This window comes from Rhizopus microsporus (genome assembly GCF_002708625.1).
Source record: "Rhizopus microsporus ATCC 52813 unplaced genomic scaffold scaffold_1, whole genome shotgun sequence".
Taxonomy (NCBI): domain Eukaryota; kingdom Fungi; phylum Mucoromycota; class Mucoromycetes; order Mucorales; family Rhizopodaceae; genus Rhizopus; species Rhizopus microsporus.
The window spans coordinates 1,920,671-1,946,926 of NW_019671916.1; the positions used below are offsets into that span (position 1 = coordinate 1,920,671).

The following is a 26,256-nucleotide window of genomic DNA, read 5'->3' on the forward strand; positions in this document are numbered from 1 at the left end:
AAAAAAAAAAAAAAAAAGATTTTACCATATATAGAAATTATATTGACAGGTTAAAAGTCGGCTTCATTAAACATCCGCTACAGAATTTTGATTCGTTCATATGGATTCTGTAAATTGTTGAGCATCTTGCAAATCAAAATGTAAACAAAGAGTAAACATGGTAACAAAAAAAATCGATTTCTATGGAAACAGGTTCTCAATGTTTTATGTGCCCCCTTCTTTTTTAATGTGGTGCCCCTGTTTTATTACTTGCATCAGAGAGAGAGAGACAAGGGCAAACAGAAACAGAGAACAATAGAGGGCCTCAATCAGAGTCAGTATGCGCTTTTTTCTTGATTGGTTAAAACATGAGCCAATGTTTTCATATCTGGTTGAACTGATACTTTCGATACTCAAGTTTAAGATATGTGAACTTGATCTACTAAAGGAAGAACAGATGGATCATGACGTCAATTGAAGAAGTTAGAATGTAGTACTTGTATAGCTTATGGAGTAGTAATAAACAGACACCGCTAACTTTGTATAGAAAGTGTATTATAAAATGAAACCGCTAAAGGGTTTTTTTAATTTTAGTGATGAGTGGATAATAAAAAACCCTTTTAGAATCGAAAAAGTCAAGACCTATCAAATTACATCAATTACAACGTCAAAAAAAGATATATAAGGCGATCAACTTTTAACTCTTTCTTTTTCTTACTTTTTTCCAACTCTTACGAATCTTCTCGTACATACCTCTTTCTTTTCTTTCTTCTTTGCATTTACTCTAATTTAATTACACTCTACTTCAAGAAAGAGATTCAAAAACTTAGATCATGGCTGAAGAGCAACCACGAGCCAAGGTCAATGGTGATATCCACAACATCACTGTAGAAGATCTTTACGATAAAGACAAATATGACCTTTCTACTATGGAGCAGCAAGATGTTATGCAACTCTTGCAGTAAGTGCATGCATTTGTACAACCTTGTATGACGTTATTTACTTATGTGTTGTTTATAGAACTCAACCTGAAGGCTTAACATCTGAAGAAGCGCAAAGACGTATCGAAAAGTTTGGTCATAACAAGCTTGAGTCGAAGGAAGTTAATCCAATCCTTCAATTCTTGGGTTTTATGTGGAATCCTCTTTCATGGGTTATGGAAGCAGCTGCTATTGTTGCTATTGCTCTCTCTAACGGTGAAAACAGACCACCTGATTACCCTGATTTTATTGGTATCGTTCTCTTATTGATCGCTAATGCTGTTATTGGTTTCTTGGAAGAACGCCAAGCCGGTAACGCCGTAAAAGCCCTCATGGATTCCCTCGCTCCCGAATGTAAAGTCCGCCGTGATGGTGAATGGAAAACCCTTGAAGCTAGTGAACTCGTGCCTGGTGATATCATTAACATCAAGCTCGGTGATGTCGTTCCTGCTGATGGCCGCCTGCTCCAAGTAAGTTTAAAAAATTTTTAGTTTTCCGAAGTATCAAACCCATGCTAATAATAACACTAGGCTCACGGTGATGTTTCCATTGATCAAGCTGCACTTACTGGTGAATCTTTACCCGTTGGTAAAGAAGCTGGTGATGAAGTCTTTTCTGGTTCAACTGTCAAGCAAGGTGAAGCTGAAGCTGTTGTTATTGGTACTGGTACCAATACTTTCTTCGGCCGTGCTGCTAAGCTTGTTGGCGATGCTGGTGATGATATTGGTCACTTGCAAAGTATTCTCGCCAAGATTGGTAACTTTTGTTTGATCACCATCTCTCTCTTCTTAGTTGTTGTCATCATTGTTCAATATGCTCGTTTCCGTTACAGATACAGACGTGGTATTGATAACGTCCTTGTCTTACTCATTGGTGGTATCCCCATTGCCATGCCTACTGTACTTTCTGTGACACTTGCCATTGGTGCTAAACAACTTGCTGAACACAAGGCTATTGTGACTCGTATTACTGCTATTGAAGAAATGGCTGCCGTCACTATTTTATGCTCCGACAAGACGGGTACTCTGACTTTGAATAAGCTTATCGTTGACAAGCCAACCATCAAGACTTACAGTGAAGAATTTGATGGTGACGCAGTTATTCAATTATCCGCCTATGCCTCCCGTACTGAAAATCAAGATGCTATTGACTTTTGTATTGTCAACTCTTTACCTGAACCTGATCTTGCACGTAAGGGCATCAAGGAATTGGAATTCAAGCCATTCAACCCCGTCATCAAGCGTACTGAAATTACCTACACGAGCGAGGCTGATGGAAAGACCTACCGTGTGACCAAGGGTATGTCTCATACCGTTCTTGATCTCTGTACTCGTGACAAGACAGAGGCTACGATTAAGGCTCTTAATGATGATGTCGATGAATTTGCTCGCCGTGGTCTCCGTGCTTTGGCTGTTGCTATTGATGAAATTCCCTCTGGTGAAGTTGGTGCTGAAGGCATCGGTTTCAAACTTGTTGGTCTCTTGCCTATTTACGATCCTCCTAGATCTGATACTAAGGAAACTATTGACCGTTCTATTGCTCTTGGTGTCTCTGTCAAGATGATTACTGGTGACCAATTGGCCATTGCCAAGGAAACAGGTCGTCGTCTCGGTATGGGTGATAACATGTTCTTGTCCAAGGCCTTGAAGGAAGGCCCTCCGGCTGGTTCCGGCTATACTGATATTGATCAAATGGTTCTTCATGCTGATGGTTTTGCCGGTGTCTATCCCGAACACAAGTATGAAATTGTCGAACGTCTTCAGGCTATGGGTTATATGGTTGCCATGACTGGTGATGGTGTAAATGATGCTCCTGCCCTTTCCAAGGCTAACGTCGGTGTTGCTGTCGCTGATGCCTCTGATGCTGCTCGTTCTGCTGCCGATATTGTCTTGACCGAACCTGGTCTCTCTGTCATTGTCGAAGCCATCATTGGTTCTCGTCAGATTTTCCAACGTATGCGTAACTACTCTATTTATACTTGTTCAGTTACCATTCGTATCGTCGTCGGCTTCTCTATCCTTATCTGGGCCTTCCAATTTGATTTCCCTCCCTTCATGGTTTTGATCATTGCTATGCTTAACGATGGTACTATCATGACTATTTCCAAGGATCGTGTCAGACCCTCGCCTTACCCAGATGCCTGGAATTTGAAAGAAATTTTCTCATATGCCATCGTCTATGGTCTTTACCTCACTGCTTCCACTGTTGCCTTTGTTGCTGTCTGCTTAAAGACAACCTTCTTTACTCGCAAGTTTGGTCTTCAACAATTCTCTGATCCCAATGACTATGTTCTTCACTCTGTTGTTTACTTGCAAGTCTCCACCATCTCACAAGGTTTGATCTTCATTACCCGTTCTCGTGGTTGGTTCTTTACCGAAAGGCCCTCCATCCTTCTTGTTTGCTCTTTCATTGTTGCTCAGTTGGTTGCCATGTTTATCGCTGTCTACGCCAACTGGGGCTTCACTCAAATTCAAGGCTGTGGTTGGGGCTGGGCTGGTGTTGCCTGGATCTGGAACTTTATTTGGTTTGCTCCTATGGATTTGATCAAGTTTGCTATGCAATACTTCTTCAAGCCTAAGCAACAGAATCCTGAAGAAGTCAAGGCTGCTGCCAGTCGTCGTGCTTCTGCCATCTCTGGTTCAGGCTCTGGTCGTTACTATGCTAACCGTACTCGATCCTTGCGTTCCATGGAACGTCCTCAAAACTTTGCCAACAAGTTACTTGGTACTGCCGGAAAGAGAATGGATCCTAAGGAAATGCGTAGATTATCTTCTGTTCAAGCTACTCATGCTGGTAGAGTCTTGAGCTCTGGTGGCAATAATGCTTAATATGTATATTTTAGAAGTTTTTCTTGTTTGAATAATTAATAATAAATGTAATTAATTTATACTCTAAGAATGAACGATACAGAGACTGACAACAAAACACGTTATTAGCTAATAACGCGACATACTCAATTTTTATGGGTCATAATTAAATCGGTTAATAATTCTGTCTTCATATAAAATGACACTGTTTGTAATAATGAGCTCTCTCGTCTTATATACAATAAGTTATATAGAAAGTCTCATCGACTTATACTTCCCTTATCGCTTCTTCATATATTCGAGACATATCACAAGCATGAACTAAAATGTTGATAAAAAACTGAGCTCTGAAAACTATTTGTCGCGTGTCTCCACATGCAGAGACGATCCTGGACTTCAAGACACTCTGGTAGGAGCTTCAGACGTATTAATCAAACGGTAGCTTTCTTGTGAACGTTTTGAATTGTTGTCCCAAATTTCGGCTAAAAACCTCGTTTTTTGACAACATATGATTAGGGCAATCTGGAGAGCGTGCTGACTTATGGCCAGTTTGTTTACAACTACTACAAACAATCGATGAAGAACATGCTGCTGTTTTTTGTCTTTTTGCTTTTTGTTTTTCTTGCTTCACGCCTGAACTTTGTTTTCTTCTTTTTCCAGTGGATGTTCCAACTTTAATAAGAGATATAATAAGTTTTGAATATTAGTTTATAATGGTGAGTTACCATCGTCTACAGAAGCTTCTTTATAAAATTTGCATTTATAGTAACTTTTGTTGGCATGTCCTATCTCCTGACAGTCTTTACAAATCATATCTATATTATATACCAATGTATCAGTGAATATTTTACAAATGCCATATACATTATATGAAATTCACCTTCAAACGCGTCATATATGTCTTCTCTCAACTTTCTTTTATTAATGACTTGCTCTTTCTTCTTTTGAGTAATGTTTTTAAACATCTTAATGTTGTTGTCAAAGTCGATTAAAAAGAGAAAGAAAGAAAGAAAATAATAGGTTCATAATTTCATTTTATTTTGGGGTTTTTGATGAACAGTGATAGATGTTTATGTATGCATCTTGTTTAAGCGTATATCAAAGCAAGAGGCCTTATGGACTCCTCTAAGTCATTGATACATACCTTATCACATAGCTATTCTTATCGATAGGGTTTCTTCTTTTCACAAACAAGTCCTTTTCAGTTGCTTCTGACAATTGACCACAGCTACTCAACTGTGTTTAGCTCTGACGAAGAGGGTGATATACTATAAGAAATTATAAGCACTGTCGTATTTACTCTATAAACACTTAATCTTATTGTATGAGATTACTAATTACTATATATTGAATTGGGGTTTTTTTTTTATTCTTATTAAAAATACAAACGTAAAAAAAATATATATATGAGAAGTGTGGAAAGAAGAAGGGGGAAGTAGGAAGTCTAATGTATTTCTTTTTCATGCAATATACAATTAAAACAGATTGAATGAATGAATAAAAATGTGGTATCTTTTTTAACCTGTGAAAATCTTCATGAACAGATAGAGTATAGAACCGACGAATCGAATAGCTGATAAACCAGCAACAGACCACAGGATGAAGCTAAGATAGACTGTGGCACGCTTTTCGTAGTCACCAAACCACTGCCAGACATCTTGACCATTGATGATGATGGTCACCAAGATCAAGTTGGAGATGATCCAGCAAGTGACTAGAGTTGTTCTGAATGATTTGTAGTAATCTTCTTGTTTTGTCTTTGCATCTCGTTTCGTGACTTCGGGGATAGGAGCAACCTTGAGGTCCATGCATGCTTCCTCGTACTGCTCGTTCAAATCCTTCTGTTCTGTAGGCAGATCCACTTCGACTTCGTGCACACCATCCTTACCCTTTGTAGACTTGACAACACCCAAGTCGGTGGAGACACCGTTATCACCTTTGGTGCCCCAAGAGACATCGTGTGTGTTACAGAAGGCGTAGATGTTGAGGACATTGATGTAACTGGGCGACATGAAAATGTAAGGTATAAGACTGGTAAAGATGTGCCAAGGGTCAAGGAAAAGCAAACTGGATACAAAGTACATGATGTAGGTCGAGCATACAGAGACGATGACATCTCGGAATGAGTTTTGCTTGATAAGTGCAATAAACTGTGCATCCTGGTTGTGTTGTGCCGTCTCAACAGCTGTCTTGACTCCTTCAATGGTAATCCAAGCTGTACAGAAGAGTACGTAACCCATGAGAATAGCAAAAAAGACAATGATCATAAAGTAAGCCCACTTGTAGCCTTGAGGACGGTTACCCATGGCAATAATGATTTGAATGATGAGAAGCAAGACGTAGAGATAGTTGAGAATAGTGTGAATGACACTACCAGCATTTTTAGAGAAGGGTGGGTTAGGTACTGAGTTAATGGATGTGGTCATGATGTAAAAGACGAGGTAAAAGTTGCCAATGGCGAACCAAGAAAAGATGAGGTTATAGAGTTGATAAAGATCTTCAAACATAAACATGATGCAACGCAAGATATTGTGGTTCGAACTCCAGACCTTGCTCCAGTGAACCATAGAATAGATACCAGCAAAGAATGAACCGTTAAGCCATCGACGACGCTGTGAGATGAATTCAGCAACTGTATCAGGTACATCAGTTTCACCATAAGCATTTGAACAGTAATGCAAAACCCAGGCGGCACCTTTCTTGGCTACAAGTTCATAACACAAGATACGATCTTCGGCCAAATACATATTGGCAGTAAAGATATCGGCATCTGAACCATGCATCTTTTCACCCAAGAAGTATTTTTCGAGAGGACCGTGTCCGTTGACATCGTTTTGAAGTGCCTCATAACGATAGGCGGAAAAGGCACCCGGCAAGACAGAGATATGACCAAAGACAGACTCCAAAGGCTTATCCAAAATATTGGACATCTTGTACTCAAAATTTTGAGAAGCTACCAAGGGGTTCAGCAAATGCATACCGCCTGGACCCAACATTGCTTTAATTTCACCACATGCACCGGCCACGTTGCTGTTAATGTCAAAGCATTTCCAAAGATGGTAAATAGAGCGACCACCAGGCTTTGTACCAACATCGATCAAGACACAGACATTGGGTTTAAGAAGGGGACCAAAGGCTTGGAAGAACCAACGGTGAGAGTTGATCTTCTTCTGGTTTTTTTCCTTGAGACAGAACAAGATTTGCACAGGCACAACTCCTTTTTCATCCCCTCTAAAGTTCATATCGGCATCAATTGAGAGCTGAGTTGTATGCTACACAAAAGTAAGAGGGAGAATACCTAAATTAGCTAATGATCATTCCTCTCCCTTTCAATTATTTTTGCTTACCTCGTAAATATGAGCTGTTACTGGTTTACCTTCTACGATATTCTTGGCCATGCCTTCTTGATAAACACCCATGGCAGCTAAAACCGATAATGTTCGTGGATGGATTTTGGTACGGCCATCAGACACAATACAGACGACGACCTTTTTCCAGCCTTCGGGTCCCCATGTACTCGATCGGTTACGACTGCAGAGATGAGAAACGTTCTTCATGACACCATTCATTGTTCGGCAAAACAATACTTCATCTTCCTGGAAAATCGAAAAACAAGAAAATTAGAACCTCAAAAAATGGCCAAGATGTTAACATACATTGTACATTGTCAAAACTATAAATAACTCCGTTTCTCTTCCCAATAGGTTTTGTCTCAGCTTGTAATTCTCTCTCTCGAAATCAGCTGGATCGCAAGTAGCTGCCGTATATCGCATATGGGTGAATTCCTCTTTATCCTTTCTTTTAACCCTTTGTAGATATTTTGAAGGAACAGGGTTATCCAAGACCAAGTTACCGCCTGTCAGCTTGACCCTTCGAACTATAGTAATAAAACGATTAAAAAAATGAATCAATGAAAAGTATCGGTCTTACTTGTCTTGTATCGTCTTGTCTGTTTTCTTGGTGCAATACCAACATTGTCAGGACCACCACCAATCATATTGGACTTGGCATTTGTAAATCGAACGTTGCCTCCATTGCCGTTATTTAAGGTAACTGAGGACGCAGTGGAACCATTATTGACCAAGAGAGGTCTCTGTACGTCGTTACCATCATAGAATCCTGTATCATTAGGACTAGATGGAAATGGTGGAGGTGGAGGGCTGTTGTTATTAAAAGATACTTGCTGCATTGGGTACTCTTCTCCTCCGCCATAACGAGGCCTCGAAGGTAACCTTGCAGAAGGCATGGGACTATTGTTATTACTATTGTTATATGGATACATTTATCCAAAGAAAGCACACTAAAAAAAGGAACGTGAAGTGGAAAGAAGGAGAAGAAGAAGAAAAAGAGAGAGAAAAGCAATGGAAGAGGAGAAAGAGGGAATCAGCGTCTGTTTAAATATATAAAAAAACGTTTTCAATTAAAAAAAGGTTACACGAATCAACAAATCAGGGCTCACAAAGTATTTATTTTGTATGTACTCACCTTTATTTAAAATAACTTTTTTAGAAATAAATAATCCACCAATGTGCAACTTGACTCTGCTGGCCTAAATTGTGGCCAAAGCACACCCTTTCTGAAACTGGGATATTTTCTTTATTAAAGCTACTTTTTTTGGGCTCATATAGCTATAAGATGATCTTGTAACGTTATTTAACGTCTTAATTAACAGCAAATTAACATCCAACTCAAATCTGGTGAAAATCGCTTAAACAAGATTATTTGTGAAACTATAGAGACACGAGAACAAAAAAAATTAGAGACCTTATATGCTGAAAGGGTATCCATAGTAATAAAAACCCGTTGGTAGTTTCAGTTGCTAGGTTCTTTTTTTATGTTTGGTTGTTATGACGTTACACCTAGCATGAAGCATATAGTCTATTTTTTTCATTCTGATATTGAATTATTTTTTCGGCTCTTTTCATTTTTTTGTCCTAATGTCTACGCTTCGAACCACAGAAAACTATGTCAGAGGTGTCTCATTTGACACAATGACGGACCAAGATCAGCCTGACTATTCTTTTACGTTGAGAGGAAAAACACCTGGATACCAGCGCACGAGACGCAGTCGTACGTTCATGGTTGCTACTGATTTAGCCAACTATAGTGATTATGCTTTAGATTGGGCAATAGAGGTTAGTTTCATAGTGTGAATGCAATACAAGGTATTAAAAGTCGAGTTAGAACCTTATGGACGATGGAGATGAAATAATCGTACTGCGTGTATTAACAGCAGACCTAAGTGGTATATACATAAAATCCACGCTAACTTGTCTTATACTGAATCACATGCAGAAAATAGAGTTTATGTGCAGCAAACGTTACGTAAAGAAGAACAGCAGTCTAAAGAGAGAGCTTCGGTTGTGATGAATAAGATCATGACAGCTAGTGGACCAGATATGAAGGTAATTGTGATTCATCATAAAAAATAAGAAAAAAAGAAGACATATCGTCAGCAAACATTCATAAAAGGGATAATCTATAATAGATAAGCGCTGTTATCGAGTTTGTTATCGGGAAAGTACAGGAGACAATACAAAATATGGTAAGAAAAAAAAAAATTAAGGGCTAAAACAGAACAATCACTGATTTCAATCTCCCTTTGCCAGATCTCTGTGTATCAACCATCGATGCTGATTGTAGGAACGAGGGGAATGTCTGAACTCAAGGGCATGTTTATCAACAGTGTATCCAAATATTGCTTACAGCATTCACCTATTCCTGTTGTTGTTGTCAGACCTGAGGATAAAGTCAAGAAACAACAAACGAAAAAGACAAAGAAAGCCAACCGTTTAAGCGGCATGTTCCGAATCGGTAGCCACTCTAGTCTTTCAAGCTTGAATTCTAAGGGATCAGAATCATCTGACAGTGAAGTGGATGAAGATGAGCCGGCTGCAATTGTAGAAAAGAAGATGCAAAGGTTGTCTGTATTTGAAAAGATTGGTCGCAGATCAAGATCTCCTTCACCTTCCAGACCAAAGAAGCAACAATGATAACATTACGCCCTTTTTCAATAAAAAAAATGATCATTTTGCCTATTTATTTAAAATCACTGCTATTGCTTATACCATATCAATATCTGATATCGTTCTATAAGCAAATAATCTGTGTACACATGAATCTCTTTGTCAATGTAATAGGCAGAGACAGCAACCATGTGCTTTAAAATTAAAAAAGCTAATTTTAGAATCTCGGCTTGTGTGACAAGATAATCCTTGCATATAACGTGCAATAGGTAAAAAAGTCTCCTCTTAAAATTAAGTTTGGCAGACCCGAGATACAAGTACCTTTAAATACAATAACAAGCACTCTGCATTTCAGATCATATTACAACGAGTTATGCCATCTCCAGATTAAGCTATGTTCTTAATTTATGCTATTGGTCAAGTGCGATGAACTGGGGTCTAGTTGATGTTATGTATCATAGATTCGCAAGGGTACTGTCAAGATGGACCATTGTGATCAGAGCGAATTTCAACTTGTCTGAATAGCGCTTGCCTCTGAAAGCTCCACGAACATTAGCAAACTTCCCTGTAACAAATTTAGTCTCCTGAATCTCTGCCTTGATAATGATTCTCAACTTGAGATTCTTTCATATGTCCAGTACCTCAACAATGGCTGGAGCGGATAATTCCCGTAATTCCCATAAAAAAAGTCAGCCTACTTCGCTGTTTGGTCTGTAGCCAAGAATTCCTTAGCCGACTTCAAGATCTTCACTTGCACAGATCCATGTAAACGATTGTCAGTTCAAAGCATATATATAAACACGCATATTCACTCATCATAACCGCGTATTTCACAGTCTTACCTTCTTTCACGGGCTTTCAATATCGGCCATATCAATGCCGAGATCAGCATCACCACTCGTTTTCTGGGATTTGGATCGAATAACTTCAGAATGGCCCAACAAGTTCAATTGCGCTTATGCCTTAGTGTTTGATATATCAAAATACCATTTCTACTTATATAGATAAAAAAAATAGGAAAACTGCTATCTATTGCTAGCAAATTACAAATCAAGGTGGTGCTGCTTGAATGATCCGGCGCTGTCATATTGTTTATTAATGTCCAAAACACCTGACAGAAGTGTGCCAGAAACATCATCAACTTTGATCGTGCCCTTGCTGATAAATACCTTCGAAAGAAGCGATATCAATACGCTTTGTAATTCTTTTGTTCTATTTTTTTCTTGGCATAGAAAGCCAACTTAATAGAATACTTTTGCGCGTTTCTGTGTGCGTGTGTTGATCATACATAATATATTGGCTATGAGCCAGGCTGAACAATTGATGGTTAGAAAACAGCTGCACAAAAGTTCATATAAATTGATAATGCCAACAAGTCTTTTTGTTTGGTTATCAAAACGTTCAAAAGCACAGCTTAAGATGTAGATTCTAAAAGAGTATATGTTACTTGATCTGGAGCGTACATATTTGACAAAGACTTGGCATCAAAGGGAGTCTAGATCTATTTCCTAGTTGAACGGAACTCAAGACCCAGAAAATGTCAAAATCGAGTGTACGGCAAAAAAGCTGTCATGTCAAAAAATCACGTTGTGGACAGCCTGAATGGGTAGGAGCTAATTCAATACAACCGATGCATGCATAGTGATAAAGTAGGAGCTAGTACATAAAGGATTTCATTTTACTGTTTACATTAAAAATAGAAGTCTCCTACCAGTTCCTCTTTATCCTGGTAATATCTCTCGTGTGCATCAAGTATAAATGCAGATGGTTCTCTTCTCGATTTGGTTAATGCCCAGAAAATGTTAGAGCAATATCAGGGAGCACTGTAATATCCAAAAAAGGTAATCCTCCCATAACTGCAAAAGTGTGTCATTACCTTTATTATGTCTAAAGACTAAGCTTAAGAGCAATGAACGAATGTTTGGTTTTTTTTTTTTTCATGATAAGGTAACATACCAAGCCTTTGACAATTGAGCTGATGTTTGTTAAGGTTGTCAGATTTGTCATAGTTGAAGAAATATACCATACAATCTAATCACACTGGAAGTCTATATTTCAGACTTTGAGTGACTCTGTAAACATTAAGATACAGCTAGTAAAATAACATGGTTCTTTTCTTTCCTCAGCACTTCAGTGTTTGGGAAGACCATCGCTACACATCACTTTTTTTGCTACATCAGTCGTAAGGAAATCATAGATAAAATTAAATCTCAACAAGAGAAGCCATATGAAGCTGTGCTTGTGTTTAGTGAGCATGAATTCATGGAAATAAACAGAATCAGTCATTTCCTCCACTTTCAGCGATTAAGTACTGCTGGCGCTTGCAGTGTAACATCACAACGTGAATACCAGGAAAAAAAAAGGGGGGATGAACAAGATACCGTCATTGCGACCATCCATCTCATTAGGCGGTGCGAACCTGTGAAAGGTCAAAAACTGTTACGTTTCTTATGAGGCCTATGCGATGGTAACTTCAGTGGTCGCGATGCTTATTACTAGGTCTAGAGACAGTATGATGATAGACATGAGAACGGATGAACTGCAAATAACAATATGTATTACGATATTTAGAGCATCTAGAAACCATTGCTTCATCTGTTATGACCTATTTGAGGGCGCACAGCGTATACTTTGACCTTCCCTGGATATCTGCGTCTAGACTTGCTCAAAATAAAGTTATTTTTTCATGTGTTAACAGGGTTTCGGAACGCGTCTATCGTTTGCTATTACCATTTTTGGTGATGTATTCTTTTGATTTACGCATAACTTGCTTCGTTTCTTTATGCAAGATTATTACTTTATAGCGACTACTACAAAATAGTATTTATCTTGTCTTTACTTGCAAGAAGTCAAAAGAAAAAAAAAAAAGATTTGGCAGCAACACAAATAGTGTGTGATTAAGACTAGGAAATAAGCCCAAGGATGCGTAGTATAAACAAAGAGTGCATGAAATTTTTTATCCTTTTAGCTTTTTTACTATATAAACATAGAGGTGAATAACTCCATTAAAATATATACATATAAGGGATCATATGAATGGATATAAAAAGTATAAAAAAGATAGGCCAAACTTTTAAAAGACATGAAGCACTTTAGAAATAAACAAAAGTGTGAGCGTAGACCTTATTTCCTTGTAAGGGTGAAACCTTATTTATCGATAACATAGAAAGCAATAACTTCACATAACTAAGAAAAGGGTATAAAAAGAGAGAAATTTACTCTCATCCCTTTTTTCCCTCTTTCTTCTCTTTATACTTTTTTTTTCTTTTACTCTTTTTGGTTCCTTCTGGTCTTACTGGCTCTCTTTGGTCAATGTAAGTTTTTTTTTATAATACTTGCTTAGCAAGGCGATGATTGTGTGTTCAAGGATTTCTATGCAATCTCTTTCTATGATGCTCAGCACGTGTCCTGGACTGACAACAGTCGTTCGTTTCATCACTCAACTGGAGGCTTTCAGGCAGCCAAAAGGAGAGTTATGGACATTCGACTGGAGTCTTTACAGGGACTAAGTAATTAGTTGGGAGCTAGTTATCTGAGATCACAGCTCTGACAGATTATTGTTGATGCTTCTTGCTGTCTGGCTGGCGCAAAGGGGTATATAAGCTGGTTAACAATTGACAAGGCTCAGCTAATGTATACCCTAACGGTACGTCTGCTACTACGAGCCTTTGCAGGTTGCTTGGTATTTGATGGTCTGGTTTTTATGGGTATCTAATCCCTTGTTCTGATGGTCAATGGCCGACCTGAAGGATGTCACAGCAGCAATCAGAGCCTTTAAAAGTCTTTTGGCATCATTGCTGGCCTTTTTTTTCTTCTCTTAGGTTTTCTTTGCAAAACATTGGATTTCAGGAATAGTCTTTAATAAATAAATGTTTCTTGAAATGACTTTTACTGCTGTCTTTATTTATATTGAAAATAAATACTCTTTCTAAATCACTTTATGCTACTATCATGATCGACGGACTCAAGCACATATAAGGATGATTACACAGTTAAGAAGTGTTATGCTGCAATGAAGTTATTCTTATATATACACACGCACACATGCATTAATAATAAATTTATATTGTTTTAATAATAATATAATTATAGTTAATATATTTACATAAATTAAGCATTTTCAACTTCATTCACATTGTACTTGTTATTTGCTTTACCATCACTTTGACTAGAGTCTGTGTCATCAGATGATGCCTTTTTGGTATAGTCTCCAGTATCAATAGGGATGCCGTCCAATATGGGATCGGGCTCCATGCTTTTACCAGGACCATGGAACCAGTGTCGAGCACGGAATTGATAGTACGCAATGGAGGCGCCAATGACACCACAGAAAACGACAATTGCATAATTCATGTTGGAAGGCGTAACAGGGTATTCGGTTGGACAAACAAAAAGAACGGAGGTGAGTAAGATCCAGCAAAGACTGACTACATTGATCGCGTCAGAAAAGGGACCCAGGTGGAATGGGCCATGTTTGAACGCCTTGCGGGCCACAGTGAGCTTGAGTGCTATGGGAATAAAGTAAGCCATAGAGGAGGCAATAGTATTTACTGAGACAATAGCATTGAAGGCTGTTTCGTTAATGATGTACAATAGACCTACAATAATAGCAAAGATCACGTTGAACCACACAGCATAGATAGGTGTCATCGTCTTCTTGTTGACTGTGGCAAGATATTTTGAAAATGGAGTGGCGCCATCACGAGCAAAGGCATAGACCATACGTGAACTGCCTAACGTGAGAGCCGAGCCAGAGAAGAACATGGCTCCCATGATGATGGTGGTAAAGACGACCGTCCATTTGTATCCAACACCATCCAAAAAGATTTTGGTCATTGCTGGAGAGATGTCAGTATTGACAATTTGAGCTTGGTAGTCTTGAACACAAAAGTTCACAGATACAAGGAAAATGAATCCAACGATGGCAGCAGTACCAATAGCGTAAAGAATTCCTCTAGGTGCACTGCGTCCGGCATCACGAGTCTCATCTGACATATGTGCTGCACTGTCAAAACCAGACAAGGTATACTGTGATTGTAAAAGACCAATTAAGAATGCATATCCATTAGATGAAAAGCCAGTTTGGTTGTCAAAGTAAGTAAACTAGAGATTTGAGTTAATGTTTATGCAGTAAAAAAGGGAAGAGAGAAACTTACAACCCATTTGCCACTAGCTTTGTTAGGCGTCAAGACAAGCGCGACAATGATGAGAAGAAGTGTGCCAATCAAATGCCAGTACAGCGATGTTTGATTGAAAAAGCCATTGTATTTGACGCTAACTGAATTAATGACACCGTGAATAAACGCAATGACAAGGAAAATGCCGTATTGCCAATAGATACTGGGATTATTGTTTGGATCACTAATGTTGACAATAGATGCAATGAATTGCGCAAGGCCAAGGTCTGCAGATGTAATGGCAACTACAGAAAAAATGATGTTAATACTGTTGTTGATGTTACTTTCAGTAGTAAATCAATTAGGCACATACCAGTCTATAAAATATGGTATATTAGTTATTGAAAGTGTTAATGAGCGCACACGTACCAGACCAAGCCAATTGCACCATCCGGTTAGCCAACACATGATGGGCACATATTCTGGTGGAGATAGCTTAGAGACCCAAATGTAGAGACCACCTGTGATAGGATAGGCCGAGCAAATTTCAGCAAGCGACAGACCAACACCAAATGTAAAGAGGGACACAAGGATCCAACCCCATACGACAGCCACCGATCCACCAGCCAACATAGCATCACCCCACATCTAGACAAAAAGAAAGAGCAAGTTGAATTAGCAAATGAAAAGGAGAGAATTGAGAAACATACAGGCGTCAGGCCAGAGAGGATAGAACAACATCCGAAAGCAATAGAAAAATTAGAAATGGTAGACATAGTCTTATTCATTTCCTATCGAATAAAAAGTATATAAGAAAAAAAAGCATAATAGCATTCATATTTTTATATTTACTTGCTTATAACCCATAGAATGCAAAAGTTCTTCCTCTGTTTGGTATTCATGATAGACTCCTGTTTGTTCAATATCATTGTCAGATTGCTTTAGGTGACGGTCCATGCCAACCATATAATAACTATATTTGAACGAGGCGGAATTTTTGGTTTATAGAAAAAAGTAAAGAGAGTATAAAAGGTATAAAAGCTTTTTTTTTTCCTTAAAAAGTGTATTTAAGAATCTAGTTTGATTTAATTAGATTTCTCTCTTGTCTTTAGTGAATATCAAGAAAAAGAGGAGGATTTAAGAAAAAAAAAAAAGTAATAAGAAAGCAAAGAGAAAGCCTTAAAAAGGGGGAACAAATTCAGTTTTTATACTTGATCAATCTTCGCTACTTTAAATGGTCTGTGTATTATCTGATCTTCATTCATTTGTCCATCTTCTCTGACAGGACTCCGCTCTTATAAAATAGGTAAAAAAATCCATCGTGACAAAAGGATCAATTACCCATACTATGAGTGTTGTCCACTGATATTTCTTCGCTGACAAATATCGGGTTGCACTAATCCTTAATGAATAGTGAGGCTCTCTTTTCATTCTTTATGAATCCAATGAAATCAACATCCCCACGTTATTCCAAAATAAGCTTAACCTATGACTAATAATCTCTTATCTCTTTCTCTTTTTAACCATTTGTTCATATATACATCACAGCCTGCCGCTTCAATGGGATCATTCATTCAGTTACTGCCATCTCTTCTTCATAAACTCTTTTTAACAATCGTGGGAACTCTGCCAATGGGACGTCAACCATTATAAAGTTTGAACCATGTACTTTTTTTTCCCACCCATGATAAGTGCGATTAAAGATATTTTATTTATTTATAAGATACAAAGATCATAAAGGGCACGTGGTGTTTTCATTATATCGTTTTTACCAGGCCAGTTTAAGGTGTAAAAAGGCATCTACATGAGCTTTGGTGTGAAGATGAGTATATATTGGAAACTTTGGTCTTTCGAGAGAGGCTGTAGAAAGCAGGCAGCGGCTTCCAGTAGTTTGAAGATTTGAGATTCGTTTCCTCAAAGGTGTGATCAAGTATCTCGGCAATGGTAGATGTGCTATAAGTTTTACCACAGGATTTGCAATTGCAGCTGGGTTGAGGAGGGCTTCCAGGTGTATTACCGTTGCAATAGAAGGTGTTTGTCTCGTTACAGCTTTGGAATACAAGATGTCGGAGCAGTGAACTGAATTTCTTTACAAGTAAGCACATAACATACGTGGCAGTGGCAAGCAATACAAGAACGTAAAAGCGAATCGTTCGTCCAAAAATGTGAACCCCAAGAATGCCATCCGTCAACTGCTCATCCAAAGTTTTATTGCAGGAAAGCGCCACCTTGATAAGTTCCTGGCACACCAGGTAATGATCACTTTCGTGTGCAGCAGACTTAGCTTCTCCATATCCTAAACTTCTTTTCCACTTGAGACTCAGAATCTTAGTTATTGAGGGGTCAGGTCACATATTGTTAAAGAGATGCTTGGCCTCTAATGTCGGCCCATTCGTCCAGCGTAAATATATACCTTGGTCGGAATCGCCAAGCAAACCCGATAGGAATGGATCAACGATTCTTGAGCTTTGTTCAAACTCATTGAAGTCTTCGTCGAAGGACACAAGTAGAAGCTTGTTAACAAATGCGGCAATCACTTTAGCAAACTTCTTTTCATTCTTCGGTAGTTGCAGAGTTCGTAATTTAACCTCGGCTGCATCCATATCAATCTTGAGTCATATCAAGTCGTCTATTATGGACAGAAAATTTGTCATAGTGTCAATGGGTATTAATGGCTGTTGTATTTTGTACGTACTTTTAATGGTCGTGCTGGCAGCCGTCTAGTTCTGGTGATCAAAAAATGTTATATTTCACTGGGAAATGTACAAGGTGTCATGAGCAACACCGATATCGATGCAAGGTCCAGGTACAGGTGGTCTTCTAATGATAATTTCTATTGATTTTCTTTTAAGGAGAGTTTCATAGGGTAACTGGTATCCGTAACATCGAACCCATCGATAACCAAATGTTCGCCTAAAGACAGGTCTATAGAAATGCAGTTCAAAAGCATAGCATACTCATTTGAACGTTTTTGGCCCTGTGGCTGCTATTGTATTCAGTTTTGCTATTGAAAAAAAGGTTATTAAGTCGATGACAAACAAAGTAGATTCTATATAAAATGAAGAGAGGGGCATTATTAAAGTGGGTTTGAATGCGAGCTTTGTAGAAAATATCAATATTGTCAGTGTGATTGCTTATCATCAGACGTGATAGAAAGAGGCAGAATGTATGTTTTATTGTAGGATAGAGAGTATTACATTAATTCATATTAAACACATCAGCTGCGAATGGCTGGCGTCAGATGAGGCATATTTAGATGACGTGTCTTCAAGTGCGATGCCTTCAGATTAGTTACTTTCCAATGAAACCAATGTGAGGTAGTATTCGTGTTGGTTGATGAAATACGCCTCGTAATCTGTAAGCTCCTTGACGTACAAGGTGCAGCAAGGGCGGACATAGTGTAGTTCGATGTCTTCATTATCATGGCGATGTCTCAAAAATTAACATTTACTGTTGCTGTAACGTCGGATTGGATAAATATAACCATAAGCATCTTCAAGGTGCCACCAAAGGTCAAATGGAGATGAGACATTCTGCACATAACCGTTGACGAAGCAGTGATGCATGACAAGTATTTTCTGAGGCTTTTGGATGAAAAGCTGCTGCGTCGTAGTAATAGGTACCACGGATGAAGGGGTATTTTCTTAATCCGAAAAAGACAATCATTTACACATTCTTTCCTCTCCTTGCGTCTTACTTCTCCATACCTCTCTTTTGCACAACATCAAACTCAAAAACGGCGACTTTAAAATAGAAATTACAGCGGATGAATCGGATTCTGACCTTGAATCCTGTTTGGGTTCACAAGAGATAAGATAATGACTTTTACTTGTTCAGGGGCGGACATTCATTCTGTACATACACACACTCTCTCTTCAGTTTATGGCAATGTAAGTTACGCAGTCTATTTTATTATTACTACTACTATTAATGTGTTTTTACATTCTTTTCTTCTTCTGCTTCTTCAATTAGCACATCCTTCCATACATTTTCAGCTTCCTCCTTTGTTACATTCGGGAAGACAACATTGTATACATCTTGATAAGTGTCGCAAGGAATACCTGTCATACCTTCCTTAATATGTTCTGGTAATTCATCCCAATCAGCTTGGTTGTCCTTGGGGAATAAAATCGTGTTCACTTTTGATCTCTTGGCTGCAATCGTCTTTTCCTTTAATCCTCCAATCTTTAGCACCTTGCCTGTCACTGTCAGTTCACCTGTCATTGCAATATTAGAAGGAACTGGCTTGTTAAGTGCGAGTGAGAGTAAAGATGTGGTCATTGTAACACCAGCAGATGGTCCTAACAAGCAAATTGAGTATAACCATATTAGAAAGATATATAATCACATACCATCCTTAGGAACTGCACCAGCAGGGCAGTGTAAATGAACCTTTGCTTTATCAAAGAATTTGTTCTTTGGGAAATGTGTAGCCAGCAAGGATTTTGCATAAGTGTAGGCAATACTTGTAGATTCTTTCATAACATCACCAAGCTGACCAGTCTTGGAGAGATTAGGGGTTGATTTGGGCGTGAGAGAAGACTCGAGAACGGATTCAATGTATAAAGATGAGCCACCTATGTTATTCATCAGTTGTTGTCCTTTCAGCTTGTTCTTTTATACTTTACCCATGCTTGTCCATGCTAGACCCATCACAACACCAGGTGGTGTTTGTTCATAGAGGCGCTCGGATAAATAGACTTGAGGACCCACGTAATCCTTCAAGTTTTCAGAACTGATCTCAAGCTTGACATCCTTGGGCACAGTCAGAGGCTTTTGCGGTTCTTCTTTATTTTCTTTTACTTCATCTTGAGCCTTCTCTGTCTTTTCTTTGTTATTATCTGCACTTTGTTCTTCATCAGCCAATTGAACCACCTTAAGAGCAGCCTTTCTGAACACCTTGTCGATATGCTTCTTTAAGTTTCTAACACCGCTTTCACGGCAGTAATTCTTAATCAAGGTATCAATTGCGTCCTCTGTCAGATTGACATTGACATGTTCAAGACCAGCAGCAACCTTAGCATCAGGGGCAAGGTATTTAGAAGCAATAGCAGCCTTTTCTTCAGCAATATAACCAGATAACTGAATCACTTCCATACGATCCAAAAGAGGTCCGGGAATGGTATCCAATACGTTTGCCGTACAAACAAACAAGACCTTGGAAAGATCAACAGGAACATCCATATAATGGTCCAAAAAGCTACTGTTCTGTTCAGGATCCAACAGTTCAAGTAAGGCAGAGGATGGATCGCCTTGATGTCCTCTTCCCAATTTATCAATTTCGTCAATCAAGATCAAAGGATTTTCTGTTTGAACCTTCTTTAATGCCTGAATCACCTTACCAGGCATAGCTCCTACATAGGTACGTCTATGACCCTTAATTTCTGCCACATCCGTCAGACCGCCTACCGAGAATCGATAGAATTCACGGTCCAAAGCACGGGCAATACTTTTACCTATGGATGTTTTTCCCACGCCAGGTGGTCCTGAAAGGCAAAGAATTTTTCCTTCCATCGTGCCTCGAAGTTTACCTACTGCAATAAATTCCAAGATTCTATCCTTGACGTCCTTTAAACCATAATGATCTTCGTCCAGGACAGAGGTAGCACGTGCGATGTTGTAGTTTTCGTGGGAGCGCTTACCCCATGGTACCTGAGTAAGCCAGTCAAGGTAGTTTCGAGTGACGTTAAACTCTGAAGCAGCAGGTTCCAAATGAGCCAACTTGTTAATTTCCTTTATGTGACTTCCAATCAGTTTCATGTACTCTCTCTCTTTTATGTATTCTGTTGTTTACCTCATCAAATACTTTCTTTACAGATGCAGGCATGGCTAATTTAGATGCCTTTTCCTTGAAACCTTCGACGAGCTTGTCCTTACCATCACTTTCCAATCCCAGTTCCTTTTTGATACCCTTTAACTGTTCCATCAAGTAGTATTCTCTCTGTCGCTTAGCAATTTTGTTTTCTACGTCTTTGGAGATTTTATTCTGAAGCTGAGCGTTCATCAATTCCTTTTTGAGCACGACAAGTGCTTTCTGAAGTCTATCCTCTACGGGCAATGTTTCCAACACTTCTTGAAGCTCTGCTGCTTCTCCTGCAGAGACAGCGGCTGCAAAGTCAGCAAGCTTTGAGGGTTCCTCAAATACATTTCCTGCAGATTGTGACATGGAAAAGTTGGCAATTTGGTCTCTGAACAATGGGTTTAGAGAGGCGATTTCTTTAAATACGGACACAATCTCAGAGGTTACTGCACGAATGTAAGGGCTCTTTTTGGAATACTCCGGTTCGACAAAGTTTTCGACATTTGCAAGAGAGACGGCGTACTCATCAACTAGGAACGATGTTGCATACTGACGGGATACCTTCTCAACCTCTTCATCTGCTATGAATTCATCTACAAGATAACAAGATTAAAAGAAAGACCTTGCAAGTAAGTCAAGATCTAGGAACTTGCCTGATTTATGTGCCACGGTTCTTTCCGTTTCCGCCTTAGGCTTTACTTCTTTACTACCTTTTTCAATAGCATCGTCATGTTTAGAGACCTCTTTTACAGCTGCAACCGAGTGTTGCTTATCTTTAATTGGCAGCAAGTCCGTAATCTTGATACGCCTGTGCGGATACAAGACCGCGGTCAATCCTCCATCCTCTTTCCCAGACGAAGCAGGGAATACGCTCGTGATCTGTGCAAACACGCCCACTCGATGAACTTGATCAATACTGGAGATAGTATCCGTCTCTAATCCTTCCTCTTTCAGCAAGAATGCACCAACGTAAGGTTGCCCGCGTTTCATCAATTCTTTAATAGCTGCTGTTACTGTGGGTTCCTTAATGACAACTGCTTTATAGAACCCTGGGAACAAGGGTCGTCCGGAGATGGGAAGAGCCAAAACTTGTGGATAAACTTCGGGTACAGTTGGCTTTTGAAGCTGATTATCTGCCACGTCCCAAGAGTGGTTCTTTGATCTTCCATCATTCCCCCCATTTCCTCCTCCTTCACCGTCACCGTGACCATTTTCTCCGTGGCCACCTGGGCTGCTGCCGCCTGACGCTGGAGCTTGATCGGCTGGATCATCTTTGGGATTTCGCCTCTTGAATTCCGCAGCATTGCTGAATGAAGACACGGTTCGACAAAGTGCTGATGGGCTACGTACGGGTGTAATACCAATACAGACAGGACCATTGATACCTTCTTTTAATGTCTTTTTGACAGCTTCACCACCCCAGATAGTAACACTGTTTTGGCTTCGGCTGGTTGAAAAGCAACGTAAGCTGAGAGGTTTTGTAGGCACTGGTGACTGTAGCTGTGAGAAAATGGCCTGGTTTACTTTCGAACGTGGTATTGTTTTTGATACATGAATTAGGAACGAATGACTCATGCTTCACACGACAAGGGAATAAAATTAAAAAAAAAAAAAAAAAAGGGAAAAAGGAAGGCAGTAGAAGAATGGGCATTACTAAGAACTGTGTTTGAAATTTGAAAGTTTCTGTTGAACCCTGGTCCCCGCGCACAAGAAGATTACACGCTTCGATCAAATTAATTTTGCATAAATCTTGTCCCCCGTATAGAAAATTTTCCTTGCACCATGATGAATAATAGCGTATGTGCGTGTTTTTGTGTGTACTTAACGGTCTATTGTACAAGTATTTGTTTCTCTTTTCAATGCAAATAGGATTTCCCTGCTTTTAGTAAGAACGTCAGCAAAGTTCATTGAAGCAAGACGATTTTCTCTACTAAAGAGGCCAATGACAACATAGTGCTCCTTGTGTGGATATTTAAGCCTAATGACACCCAGAAAACACATGTATATACAAAATAAGGATGACATGTCTTTTTGCTTTTTTAATAACACCCAGTGTAGCTTTCCTTAATATATTCTTATTAGGTATAAATTGTTCCCATACTTTGTTAACAAAAGAATAGTTAAGGTACATATCCTCACCATGTTCTCTAAGGATAACTGCAAGTGATTATCAAGTATGAAAGGGTTTTATTAATGAACAGATATGGCATTGTATCTTCACTTATGGCAAATACATATGTAGTCTGAGCTGAGTACCTTAATTCAGTAAAATAACCTCCTACACAAACCTTGCTTAATTAACAAACAAAAAGCTCGCACCCTTTCTATAATTTCGTTGCAGCTATGCTTTATTGTTTTCAAAGTGATGGTTTACTACTTCAGCTACCTTTTACCTTGCTTCTCATCCATATTCTTCTTTCTATACGTGGTTTCGTGCCAATCGCAATGGTGCTGTGCTATCCCTTTCCTTGATGATGTAATCACGATCATCCATATACATTTCACGCCTTTTTTGAATTTATTTTTGTCATCAAGCCTACTATAAAAAAGGTTTCCTTACCTTTCAAAAAGAAAATGCAAGTTAAATACTTACCCTCTCTTTGCTAGCTTCTTTATTACTTGTTTTACGGCAAACCATTGTATTTAAGTTTACTAATTTCATCTGATTTCTTATCTAGGGAAGTACGAAAGATAGCTTCCCATGACTTGAAGACGGATCAATTTCTATTTATGGAAATAATCATCGATTCTTTCTTTGTTCTATCTCTCTCTTTTGCTTAGATATTCACTATACGTTTATCTGCGTTTCTTTGTCTATTGAGCAGGCAACATTTAGTAAAGAAATGGGTTTAAGTGTAAAGTAATGTTCATTGAGTAAAATGAAGCTAGGAAAAAAGATAAAAATAACCGTGGGGTGCAGAGCCTATTTTCATATGATCCACTCTATAATAAGAGAACAATAACACACTTATAACACATAACACACTAACACACTTATATGTACTGGAATTAGAAAAAAAAATATGCAACATCACATGATTTAACTGCCTTTTTATAATGCTTTTTTTCCGAATCGAACATCGACCCTGCGCGACAAGCATTTGGTTCCTGAAAGTGCATGAGCTTTCTTTCCTTTCTTTTCGAATATAAACATTTCCCCTTTTCTTATCGCATTAAGAGTTTCTTTTCTTTACTCATCGTATAAACATTTTGAAATAATTTAGTATGAATAAGGTTTCTTTTGATTCGAATATGTCTGCTAACATTGTCGCTCATTAGAACAATGGAAAACAATACTTCTAGAACAACTATATGCTCTTCCTGTGTTGCGACATTGCCAGCAGATTCGCGCTATTGCACCTGCCAAGCGTGTAGAGAAAGAGTTGCAGCATCACGCCGCAGATGTCGAGCTGAACAAGAAGAGCAGGAAGGCAGCCCAGTAAGACGTAGGGGAAGACTAAGAGTAGAACCTTCTCAGACTATTCCTGCTGCTTACATCTCGCAGCTTTCTCGCCTTCGTCCTTTGGACCTTGGACGTATGGACAAGGAATGCTCACACTGCCACGCCCTACATTGGACTGATGAAAGGCAAGAGACATCTTCAATGAGAAATCCTAGCTGGGAGTCATGTTGCAAGCAGAGATCAGTCCAGTTGCAACTCTTATCTGATCCACCTGAGTACTTGAAGGACTTGCTCGAACGTACGGACACTTAAGACCGTCACTTTAAGGATAACTTTCGCCAGTACAACGCTGCCTTTGCCTTTACTTCGTTGGGCTGCGATATTGTTTCGCCTGAGGATCGTGCCAACAATACCAGCAACAACAATAACAATAGAGGTGGATTAAACGCATTTCAGATCCATGGCGCACTTTGCCACCGTCAAGGCCCCTTGACTCCAGTTGAAGGCAGTGAGCCTTCTTACACCCAGCTGTATATCTTTGATCCATGCTATGCCGCTGAAAGAAGACAAGCACGAAGCAGCAACCTTGATCCTGAGATCGTTAGGGAGCTTTCGGTCATGCTTGCTCAATGTAACCCCTTTGCGCGTATATATCGCCATGCACATGAGATATTGAACAACTATGAGAACAGCAACAGTGTCAGTGATGGTAATGATCAAAGAGAAGTCAGTGCGCCATACATCATTATCAGCCCATCAATGAGAATGTGCTTAATTGAAGGAAGCGATAGACGCACACACAACCTTCCAACAATGGAAGAGATTGCTGCTGTTATACCAATTAAGTATAGTGACAGAAGTTTCCGTGATATTGTTCTTACCTTGAGAAGCAATAGCAGTCTTCGTCAAAGCACTGGATTTGAGCAGCGCTTTCAGACCATTATTCAGGCCCATACTGCATACATGCCAAGTCATTATTTACATTTGTTTCTTCATGAAATAAAGAAGTGCCTTGCATTATCTGAGAATAAAATAATTTGTAAACGAGAGTCATGAGTTGTTTTATCACTAAATAAAACAATAGACAACAACTTTACAGTTCTGTCTAAGAGAATTACACAAGTAAATAGACACTTAAAAGAAGGAAGACATTCTTCTGTTAAATTTGATATCATTTATGTATTGAACTTGAGAAGGAGAGAAAAGACTAAGGGCAAAATGAACATAGTATTGTAGATAAATAAAAAATGTCGACAAACAGAAACTGTTGTTAAAAATAAATCATGTCAAGACACCTTTTACAATTATTGTTATTCTTTATCTCTTCTTTCATATTTTAAACACAATGCGCGATCAAGTTCGTAGTATTCTTAAAGAAATGTATGAGAGAAAAAAACAAATAGAAAATGAGAAACATCAAACCTCATCCAAAGGTAAAATAATGGAAGTTTCAATCATCTTTGACTTCATAAATATCATCCATGTGCTATGGGTAAAGCCAAGAGAAAAAGGATGAGTCAAGCAGAGAAGATTGAGAACAAAAAAGAAAAGAAAAAGGCGAAATACGATCACAATGATGAGCAAGAAAAAGACATTGTTTGTACAAGTTGTCACCAAAAAGGACACAAGAATGCAAGATCTTCCTTATGCCCAAATCGAAAGTTAACAAAACAAGAAGAACTTCAGCAACTCATGGGAAATCGAAAGACAGCAATAGTCAAAACAAAGCTAGAGACTATTCTGTGTCCTGCCCATAGAAGCATAAAAGACATTAGGAACATTTTAGTTCGTGCTTGTGATATGCCTCGAATATATAAAGAAGCGATAGGAGAAGCCGATGGGTCTCTATATAACCTCTTTATTGTATATAAGACAAGAGAGAGCTCATTATTACAAACAGCATCATTTTATATGAAGACATAATTATTAAATAACCGATTTAGTTATGACCCATAAGAATTGGGCATGTCGCATTATTAGATAATAGCATGTTTTGTAGTCAGTCTCTTTGTATTACTCTTTTTTAGAGTAAAGGTTTATAGTAATCTCATGCGACAGGGTTAAACATTTATAGGATAAATACGACAGTGCTTATGATTTCTTAAAGTGTGCCAATAACTTTGAGAAAAAGTGTATCGCCCTCTTCGTCAGAGCTAAACACAGTTGAGTAGCTATGGCCAGTCGCCAAAAGCAAATGAAAAGGG

The 26,256-nt window shown here is 38.7% G+C and overlaps 7 protein-coding genes across 7 annotated transcripts; 3 read left to right on the plus strand and 4 right to left on the minus strand.

The window, feature by feature from the left end:
- The first annotated feature begins 670 nt into the window (after positions 1-670).
- Positions 671-3,881, plus strand: RHIMIDRAFT_10892 (plasma-membrane proton-e). The gene is made up of 4 exons (XM_023605209.1): positions 671-940; positions 1,000-1,429; positions 1,490-3,790; positions 3,856-3,881. The coding sequence occupies exons 1-3, from the start codon at positions 813-815 to the stop codon at positions 3,785-3,787; spliced, it is 2,856 nt and encodes a 951-aa protein (XP_023471391.1). The 5' UTR covers positions 671-812; the 3' UTR covers positions 3,788-3,790; positions 3,856-3,881.
- A 206-nt stretch (positions 3,882-4,087) lies between these two features.
- On the minus strand, positions 4,088-4,713 carry RHIMIDRAFT_10897 (uncharacterized protein). Its single transcript, XM_023605210.1, has 3 exons — positions 4,647-4,713; positions 4,492-4,581; positions 4,088-4,438 (listed from the first exon to the last, which is right to left on the minus strand). Exons 2-3 carry the CDS (start codon positions 4,577-4,579, stop codon positions 4,194-4,196), a joined length of 333 nt encoding a protein of 110 aa, XP_023471392.1. The 5' UTR covers positions 4,580-4,581; positions 4,647-4,713; the 3' UTR covers positions 4,088-4,193.
- A 570-nt stretch (positions 4,714-5,283) lies between these two features.
- Positions 5,284-8,012, minus strand: RHIMIDRAFT_233110 (chitin synthase 1; the record flags this gene model as incomplete). Its single annotated transcript, XM_023607889.1, has 4 exons — positions 5,284-7,038; positions 7,114-7,362; positions 7,423-7,643; positions 7,697-8,012. 4 exons carry the CDS (start codon positions 8,010-8,012, stop codon positions 5,284-5,286), a joined length of 2,541 nt encoding a protein of 846 aa, XP_023471393.1.
- A 411-nt stretch (positions 8,013-8,423) lies between these two features.
- Positions 8,424-9,802, plus strand: RHIMIDRAFT_288517 (adenine nucleotide alpha hydrolases-like protein). Its single transcript, XM_023613574.1, has 5 exons — positions 8,424-8,901; positions 8,951-9,011; positions 9,062-9,171; positions 9,255-9,311; positions 9,376-9,802. The coding sequence occupies exons 1-5, from the start codon at positions 8,704-8,706 to the stop codon at positions 9,757-9,759; spliced, it is 810 nt and encodes a 269-aa protein (XP_023471394.1). The 5' UTR covers positions 8,424-8,703; the 3' UTR covers positions 9,760-9,802.
- Positions 9,803-13,777: 3,975 nt separating this feature from the next.
- RHIMIDRAFT_254602 (amino acid transporter) lies at positions 13,778-16,001 on the minus strand. Its single transcript, XM_023611104.1, has 6 exons — positions 15,702-16,001; positions 15,560-15,640; positions 15,279-15,497; positions 15,255-15,258; positions 14,889-15,154; positions 13,778-14,835 (listed from the first exon to the last, which is right to left on the minus strand). Exons 1-6 carry the CDS (start codon positions 15,813-15,815, stop codon positions 13,843-13,845), a joined length of 1,677 nt encoding a protein of 558 aa, XP_023471395.1. The 5' UTR covers positions 15,816-16,001; the 3' UTR covers positions 13,778-13,842.
- A 2,447-nt stretch (positions 16,002-18,448) lies between these two features.
- On the minus strand, positions 18,449-22,249 carry RHIMIDRAFT_210581 (ATP-dependent protease La). Its single transcript, XM_023607175.1, has 5 exons — positions 21,303-22,249; positions 20,644-21,242; positions 19,478-20,582; positions 19,202-19,426; positions 18,449-19,150 (listed from the first exon to the last, which is right to left on the minus strand). The coding sequence occupies exons 1-5, from the start codon at positions 22,222-22,224 to the stop codon at positions 18,777-18,779; spliced, it is 3,225 nt and encodes a 1,074-aa protein (XP_023471396.1). The 5' UTR covers positions 22,225-22,249; the 3' UTR covers positions 18,449-18,776.
- A 1,683-nt stretch (positions 22,250-23,932) lies between these two features.
- RHIMIDRAFT_310329 (uncharacterized protein) lies at positions 23,933-25,109 on the plus strand (the record flags this gene model as incomplete). The annotated part of the gene is made up of 2 exons (XM_023614650.1): positions 23,933-24,350; positions 24,489-25,109. 2 exons carry the CDS (start codon positions 23,933-23,935, stop codon positions 25,106-25,108), a joined length of 1,038 nt encoding a protein of 345 aa, XP_023471397.1.
- Between the last annotated feature and the right edge of the window lie 1,147 nt (positions 25,110-26,256).